Source organism: Azolla caroliniana, unplaced genomic scaffold, assembly GCF_043228905.1.
Source record: "Azolla caroliniana isolate FFs.n. ecotype wild unplaced genomic scaffold, voAzoCaro1.0.p SCAF_20, whole genome shotgun sequence".
NCBI lineage: Eukaryota > Viridiplantae > Streptophyta > Polypodiopsida > Salviniales > Salviniaceae > Azolla > Azolla caroliniana.
Window position 1 is genome coordinate 11,687,209 of NW_028230455.1, and position 9,119 is coordinate 11,696,327.

The 9,119-nt window shown below is 37.1% G+C and overlaps 1 protein-coding gene and 1 pseudogene across 2 annotated transcripts; one reads left to right on the top strand and one right to left on the bottom strand.

The window, feature by feature from the left end:
• Window positions 1-254: 254 nt before the first annotated feature.
• LOC147851027 (uncharacterized) lies at window positions 255-2,967 on the bottom strand. Its single transcript, XM_087335532.1, has 5 exons — window positions 2,854-2,967; window positions 2,070-2,097; window positions 1,915-1,986; window positions 750-854; window positions 255-516 (listed from the first exon to the last, which is right to left on the bottom strand). Exons 1-5 carry the CDS (start codon window positions 2,856-2,858, stop codon window positions 400-402), a joined length of 327 nt encoding a protein of 108 aa, XP_087191658.1. The 5' UTR covers window positions 2,859-2,967; the 3' UTR covers window positions 255-399.
• Window positions 2,968-6,383: 3,416 nt separating this feature from the next.
• LOC147851028 (two-on-two hemoglobin-3-like) lies at window positions 6,384-8,368 on the top strand (annotated as a pseudogene). Its single transcript, XR_015531592.1, has 4 exons — window positions 6,384-6,533; window positions 7,106-7,236; window positions 7,536-7,680; window positions 7,985-8,368. The product of XR_015531592.1 is annotated as a two-on-two hemoglobin-3-like (transcript).
• Window positions 8,369-9,119: the final 751 nt, after the last annotated feature.

The following is a 9,119-nucleotide window of genomic DNA, read 5'->3' on the forward strand; positions in this document are numbered from 1 at the left end:
ACCAGAGAAGTGTAGAACTGATAACAATTGAGAATCTCGGTTTCTCCGTTTCGCCATGATAGACATCTAAAGTGTGCAAAATTATCAACCAACTTCATGAATCAATAAATTGGTGCACAAATATACACTAAAAAACAAACTCCTGAATGTAAGACTAAATTGAAGTCATGAAATTTACATGTCTAGCAACCAAAATCAGGAAAGGATACAAGCAACATACCAAGAACATGTGTGAACAAACAATGCGACAGACATATCAATTCCTCTCCATTGCTTCAAAAATGGAAGTTAGTTATAGAATGCTATTGATATTGAATTCATTCACATTGAAAAACAGGATAATGTTTCTGAGTTAACACAAGTCTACTCATTCTATCTATAGAAGATATGTTCTCACAACTATTTCGGGTTTCTCAGCACAATGATAACTGAATCGCCTCGGAGAAACATCTTGCTGATAAACCTATCCTTGTTCACTGGTTTTGATTTCTTCTTCCCTTTCCCTGCCTTTGGCAACTGCAAATACCACAGGGATAAAAAGTGGAACTTATCTTAATAAAAGCAAAACAACATATTAAAGAGAATAAGAAGCCATGGTCAAAATGCAGTTCATCTTAAATCAAAGCAAAAGAGTAATCAGAATATTTTTAAACTATCAAAAATGAATTCTCTTAATTCCCTAAAGAAACCATTGCCAGAAAATGCATTTCATCCTAAATCAAATAAAATAATAAGATGAATCGTCTTACTTCTGTCCACATCTCTCTAACATTCTCCAGCACCATGTTGCAATGCCTATCAAATGCCTTAACTCTCCCCAGGAGCTTCTTGTTATTCCTACAGTTGATCAAGACCTGCATTTTTAACAAACCCATGTTGCTTGATCGATACTTATGAGAAGGCTGAGTTTTCAGCTAACAATTCCCATACATTGATAAAAAATATCGTAAACTCTCGCTCTCTCTAGAAAATAATACCCAGAACCAAACAGCAAAACAGTTTTTGAACTTTCACTAGAAGTGAAGGTAACTACCCCCATTCTGAATGATGCTCACAGAAACAGTGGGATTATGAGCCACCAACCAACATATGTCTTTTATTTTGGTCACATACATATGATATGGACTCTTATAATGAATCTACACCTAGAACTCTAGGCCGCGATATCTGGAGGATATAAGAAAAAACAAACTTCTAGTTACCTAGGCATATCACACACGCACACACAAAAACGGTTTTTAGGAATAGAATTATGACGATAGGAAACCATTATCAAACCATATCTACATACTTGGCTGCAATCAAGAGGTTCAGGTTCAGAAGCACATCAGATTACATAGCGACATATATTTACAGATATGCAAACTTTCATAACATGTTTGTTTTCCAGCACTGACCAACCAATGCACCATTCTCACACAGCCTCTGACACATCCACCCCAACTCTTTAGGCAAGTGTAGAAATGCTCCTTAATTGAGCATAATGATAATACTTTATAAATGATGGAAAGCCAAATGAGACAAGTGTTATTTTGTAACATTTGGATGGGTTGCATAAGCTATGTTATTGTGCATTGGTAACAGACTTGAATGCTACCAAGAACGATAAATTGTCACCATAATCATCACCACAATCTCCATCATCATCAACAACTATGATTTTCTATGGAGGATACTCCTACGCAGAAAACGATGGAACTAATATTCCTTCCACCAAATGAGAGGGTAGAATCAATAAGGTTTCTTTTCAATTGCACAAACTAAATTAAACAAACTTATCAGAGGAGTTCACCTTCATTGTTCTCCATTAAAAGACTTAGAGCATATAGCGCAGTATTCATCATCTTCTTTGGATATTGTATTACAGCAGACTAAGTAGATAGATGAAAGAACGTCACAATGTTGTAGCATTACCTGAGTATTATTTTTTACGCTCATTGTTAAGACAGACAATGGGCCAGTATTAAACTCATCTTCCTTCTTCTCCTGCCAGATCAAACAAATACAAGTCAGTTTTATTTAAACAGAGAAGAAAGATAAAAAAACGTAAATTATTGATAGAAACCCACCTGATCTTCTTCCATTGGTCTTGCTCCACTACAAAAGGTCGTCCATATGATTGAGTTAGTATACACATAAAATGTAACATACATAGCATATACAAAGGAAAGAAAAACACAAAAAGAATAGGAAATGTGTGATTTTCACAGCGCATATACACACTTATGTATACGATGAATGCCATTCTACAGAGGAAAAAACACGAAAATCACAATATGTACGAAGGTTTCTATTGAAGAGAAAGAAAAGGGGATTTGAAGCATATGCACACAGATAATGTCACAAAGAACACCATAACGCAGAGAACAAAATCTGAATGTACACAAACGCCGTCATATCGCGGCCAAAGAAAAGAAGGCGTGCGTGAATCACATCAAGTGGACACAGAGGTAGACAAAGGAAGCCATGGAAAACAAAGAAAGTGAACAGAAAAAAAAATATGGGAATTCACGGCAAATACAAAGATAATGTTGTAAATTTCGAGGGAGCCCAAGTGCGATTCACATAGTATGCAAGAGCATTCCATCAAAGAGCAAGATTTGAGCAAAAAGTAAATCCTTCGACAGCAAAAGAGAACAGAAAGTGGTTCACAAACACACAACATATATAAGTAAGGGGAGAAGAAGAAAAAACAGAGAAATTTGGACAGAGAGAGAGAGAGAGAGGAAAAGATGGGGGGAAAGAGAAGGATTCACAGAGAATGTGGCAGGAAGAAAAAACTGAAAGAGCAGCAGAGAGAGAGAGAGAGAGAGAGAGAGAGAGAGAGAGAGAGAGAGAGAGAAAGAGACATACCTCATGGTCGAAGAGAAGATATGGAGATCTGCAGAAGGCAGGCAAGCAGATAATTACTTCTGTTAGAAAACCCTAGCAAAAGCTTCCTTCTTCTTCTTCTTCTTCTTCTTCTGTCTGTCTGTCTCTCTCTCTCTTTCTTCTGATGTTAATTAAAAAGAATAGTAATAACAGAGGAAGAAGAAGTCACTCTTTTCTTCCTTCTTTTTTTTTTACTTCACAATTTCTTCTTCTTCTTCTTCTTCTATTTTGCTCCAAATCTTCTTTTTATTTCTTATGTTTTCTCTCATCCTTTCTTAGGTCCAAATTTTTGTTTCTAAATTCTAATTATCTTTACCCTAGTGGTAAGTTCTTTTACCACTAGCCCTAGGTCTTGGGTTCAAACCCTACTTATCACACATCTCTATTATTTATATACATATCATCCTCTTTAAGTTTACTAGATGCCATGATTGTGGAATGTCGGGGTTGAACCCATGACCTCCTCGTCTCCATTGGGCATTCATACATATCATCCTCTTTAAGTTTACTAGATGCCATTGTGGAATGTCGGGGTTGAACCCATGACCTCCTCGTCTCCATTGGGCATCTCTCTCTCTCTCTCTCTCTCATGCATTGCGATGTGAAACAGGGCATTGGGGCACAAGTGATGAGAGTGGTCAGCTATGCACACTTTGCCCTAAACAAGTTCGCGAGTCTGAGTATCACACTTTAATACAATGCTCTGCCTTTGATCATATTCGACCGTGCTTTCCACATCTCTTCAACCGAGCCCAATCTTTGCATGAATTCCTCTCATAACCACAATGTGCACTCTCGATTGCAACATTCATCTGTAAAGTTCTTGAACATCGAGAGTCACTGCTCACTTTAACATGTATCACGTGAAATGTAACATTTTTTTGTCTCATAGGTCATATTTGACCTCCGAAGACGATAATATAATCTATCTATCTATCTATTTATCTATTTGACCTCCGAAGAAGATAATAAAACCTATCTATCTATCCATCTATATATATATATCTTGTGTGTGTGCGTGCGCGCACGCTCATGCGTGTGCAACACATGTAAAGCTCCCCCCGTCCTCAACAATGTCAATGATCTGCTACACACGATAGGCCTGCTATTGGACGTTACCTCCATACCTACTGCTTCTTTGCGTAACGTTCCAATTATGCCAAGTTTGAGTTGTATAACACAATCCAAAAAAGTTGTGTGCCTCTTTGTCTACATGTGTGCTTGTTTGCAGAGATAAGACGACTGAGTTGATTTTGCGGAATAACCTTGTGTTCTCTGCAACTTGCCTTTTATTCATACAAGTTTGAACATCCTTGAGCTCTATCACTTTGTATTTTCATTGGCCACGTGTTATCTCTACCGAACGTTTCATTATCAATGCACATGGGAGTGCTCACTCATTCAACATATTGAACCAATGTTCTTAATTGTAACTCGTAATCAAAGTTTCACAAGTCATTGTGCAAGTTACATGGAAAGAGGTTGCATGCACTCACGCATGATTTCGGATACATTGAGGGTCACCTTGATCATTTATTAAGATATGGGAGTTTTTTTTTCTCTTGCCATTATGTGGGTTTTGATTTTGAGAGTTCAATTGGCCACATGTTCAACATATGTCGCTCGATTGGAGGGATTGCAAAGTATGGAAAGTAATTATTCAACTAGGCAGTACTCTATGTGAGCCTTATGTCATATGAAAGATTCTCTATGAACGATATGCATTCCTCTCCTAGATAACTTGGAGGAAATGCAATCATGGTACTGTGGCATGCAACTACGGTCTCTTCCCAAACACATCCATGAAGTCCTCATGTACTAGCGGGACCTTAAATGATCCAACGCCATAAATGTGGATATTTAGCTACCCATATGCACTTCTTCCTTCACAATGTCTTTTAAGATTAGAGAGAATTAGATGAATGGATGGATGAATCAAGGCCTTACAAAGAGCACATTCTTTCGGAATCTCGAAACACAAAGGTTCCGAAAGATGTAAAGAAAATGAATTAACAGAATATCGAGAGGGGACATGCATGATGCACTGGAAAGTACATGGGCACATGTGAGGAAAGTCTAGCATGAATGGAAAACACGAGCATGACAAATCAACAAGCATATACATAGCAAGTCAGGGAAAGGGTATATAGGTTGCATGAGGATTGACAAATGGAAATAATTAGCATGGGCCGAGATTTGATGAGAGTGTGTTCCCGACCTTCATAAGGAATCAAGAGATCGATGCACGTGTTACTCACCTCTATTGGCGGAGAGTTTGAAGGACGAAATAGATATTAGGTGGCATCTTCTAGGGACTAGCTATGGGCTTGGTTTTGGCTCAAACCAAACCAAACCAAAACGTTAGGCCATGGTTGAACGGTTTATCGGTTCCAAAAGAATTGGATGGTTTGGTATGAGGATTGACAAATGGAAATAATTAGCATGGGCTGAGATTTGATGAGAGTGTGTTCCCGACCTTCATAGGGAATTAAGAGATCGATGCACGTGTTACTCGCCTCTATTGGCGGAGAGTTTGAAGGACGAAATAGATATTAGGCGACGTCTTCTAGGGACTAGCTATGGGCTTGGTTTTGGCTCAAACCAAACCAAACCAAACCGTTAGGCCATGGTTGAACGGTTTATCGGTTCCAAAATAATTAGATGGTTTGGATTATTAAAAAACGGTTCAGTTCTAAAACTTGGGTTTATAGTTTTGAGTGGTTTTGTTTAAAGGTTGATTGGTTTTTGGTTAACTTTTCTTTTTCTTAATGTTGATTTAATTTAATGGTTTAATTAACGTATTTTATTTTAATTAGTTTAACTGAAATGCTTATTTATACTTTAATATATTTTTGTTTATTTAGTTTTTTAATTAGTTTGACTTAAATGGTTTGGTTTAAATGACTTGAGAGTTCATAAATGGTTTGGCTTGGGTTTTTGTTTCATATAAATGGTTCAGTTCAGTTTGGTTTGGTTTCAAGGCAAAGAAATCAAACCGAACCAAAGCGGCCCATACGTATGTATGTACATATTATGAAGTTTTCTAACAAAAAAGAAAAAGCCCATGGTTTTGTGTGTTTGCTTGGAATGTGTATAATACACAGAGAGAAAGAAAGAAAGAAAGAAAGAAAGAATAGCATCTTTGCTTATTTATACTTTAATATATTTTTGTTTATTTAGTTTTTTAATTAGTTTGACTTAAATGGTTCGGTTTAAATGACTTGAGAGTTCATAAACGGTTTGGCTTGGGTTTTTGTTTTCATATAAATGGTTCAGTTCAGTTTGGTTCGGTTTGAAGGCAAAGAAATCAAACCGAACCAAACCGGCCCATATGTATGTATGTACATATTATGAAGTTTTCTAACAAAAAAAAAGAAACCCATGGTTTTGTGTGTTTGCTTGGAATGTGTATAAGACAGAGAAAGAAAGAAAGAAAGAAAGAAAGAATAGCATCTTTCAATGGGAGAAAGGAGGCAGAGGATGAGAGAGGGAGAAGGAGAAGGAGAAGAAGAGAGGCATCTGTGTCCATGGAGTCTTTGCAGGCCAAGGCCCCCAGTGGATGGAGTCTCCCAAGGACATGCTTTCTCCATCGATGAAGTCAACCTTTACAACAAGCTTGGCCATGAAACCTTTGTCAAGCTATCTAAAGAATTCTATAGCAGGTACTGTCTCTCTCCGTCTCTTCACGTATTTATGGATATATGTGTGTATGAATACGTGTAATACACACACACACACACATGTGTATATGTGCACGTGTGTATGTGAATATATGCATATGTACATGTACATGCATACATACATACACATACATACATACATATATGTATGTATGTGTGTATGTATGTGAATGTATACATATATGTATGTATGTATGTGTGTGTGTGTGTATGTATGTACCACACACATAAGTATTACAAGAAAGCAAGGATGTGCATAAAGAGTGTTTTTTATTGCATTTTGATGCCATTCCTGTTAGGAAGCTATGTGTTAAGTATACATTTCATGCACAATTCCGAGCTGAGCCAGCCAATCACTCGATGGACTTGTCTTTGCTCTTTCGTTAATGATAAGTGTGCAATTCAGAGTATGCTACTTGCATGTCTCGGCGTATTCTCGGAATAGATTTAAGCGTGCTTAGCCTTTGGTATTGAGAGAGATTTTGATGCAACTCGTGGTGAGATTCTATCTGTCTTAAAGAAATGTATGCGAATTGGTATTGAATCCCTTTCAGAGTCTATGCCGATGACGATGAAACATTTCGGTCTATCTTTGCAAATTTTAATAAGGAGGATGTTATACAGAACCAATACGAGTTTTTGATACAAAGGATGGGAGGTCCGCAACTGTATTCTCAAAGAAAGGGTAAGGCATGGCATAACATACACACACACACACACCACACATACCATCCATCCATACACACACACATGCATGCATGCATTCATACACACACACACGTAGATACGTAGATACATAGATACATACATATCCTTAGTGTAGTTTTATGTAGAAATCTAAGGCATGCCATATATACACAGACACACATACATATCCTTAGTGTAGTTTTATGTAGAAATCGAAGACCTGCTATGTAGATATGTTGTCGTTGGTCTATTTTTGTGTAGAAATCTTTTATGGAAGTAAAATTTTATCAATCTTAGGGCATCCCACATTGATCAAACGACATCTTCCATTCTCAATTACGATGCAAGGAGCTGGGAGGTGGCTGGAGCATATGCAAGGTGCCCTGGACAGCGTGGAGGAAATCGATACAGACTCCAAAGAAAGAATGCTTAATTTCTTCAGGTTGGTGGCTCTTTGACAAGCAAAATTGATGGGAAATTCATTAGAGTAGCCCCTCGTTTTTCACAATACACAAAGACGTTAACAGGAATATGCCCTCCCATCTTGTTGTAATGAATTTGAATTACCGGAGAAAGTAAGGTAATAGGGAGAGTCAGTGTTTTGGGGAATATTCTTTGGAAATCTCATGAAAACTATGGGTTATTTTTACAAATCTCCCCTTAAGAAACAATTATCTTCTATTAACTATGTTAAATCCGCAGCGGTGGGTGGGTTGATGTGTTTGTTTGTTTTTTATGAAAACCAGGCATACTGCATTCTTGCTTGTTGCAGGCAAGCAATCAATGACATCCACGAACCAAGCTTCACAAGGAGACTAATACCTTCAAATACAATGACATCCCTAGACTTCAAATACTTGTGCATAATGATTGTAAAAACATTCATTCTGTAGGCCATGGAAAATAGAATAATGGCCGTAAAGATATTTGCTTTGTAGGCCATGGAAAATGGAATAATGGCGGCAAAGACATTTGCTTTGTAGGCCATGGAAAACTCTCTAATTTTTCTATGTTCACACACTGTGAACATTTTGTATGAAAATATACCAGTTATTATATCTCACATAGTCTTCATGTAATGGTGTCCCTATTTTCAGGTAAAAAGCCATTTCTTATTCTTTGCTGAGAAACTTTGAGAACAATGGAACAAACATCATCATTATATGAAATTGAAAATATAATATCAATAGCAATGAAGAAAGAAAGACACAATGAAAGAAAACCCAATTCCTTTAGGTCAAAACAAAGACATATTAACATCTCAATGAAGGTCCTAATGGCCTATGTGTCTAAGCAAAAGATAATGTTTGCGAATCTTCTCTCATCTTGAAAGAGAACACAAAGTAATGACCATCTGGGTGAGGGTATTATACACTCAAAAAGTATTTAGGGAGCTTTGTGATATGTAGTTATTCACTTGAGCAGATTGTCAAGCTTACATGGAATGAAGCTTTTCCCTATAGATCATCCCTAACATAGTTTGATGACATATGGAGAGATGGCTTAATTAGAAAGCACCATCCACATTAAAAGGGAGGGAAATGATACCGGCAGCAGACATGTTGCTTTGTGTAAGATACCTAATTGAGATTGAAATGTGTAGTCATGTCCTTCATTCATCCCATTCTAGAGTTGAACAATGCGTGTTTGTGTGCATTTGTATGGATAAATTACACACATGATTATGTATGCATATATAGGTTGGTTTTTTGACTAACAGTGGCTCATTTGGAAATTGCTTTCACTTGTACAAGTTTGAATATCTTTAGAATATGCCAATTTCAATTTCACTAGGCATGGGTTTACCTCTAATTACCTTTCGGATGTATTTGTCTTTAAGGCCCTTTTGTTCAACATGATAAGACACCATATTCAATGTAA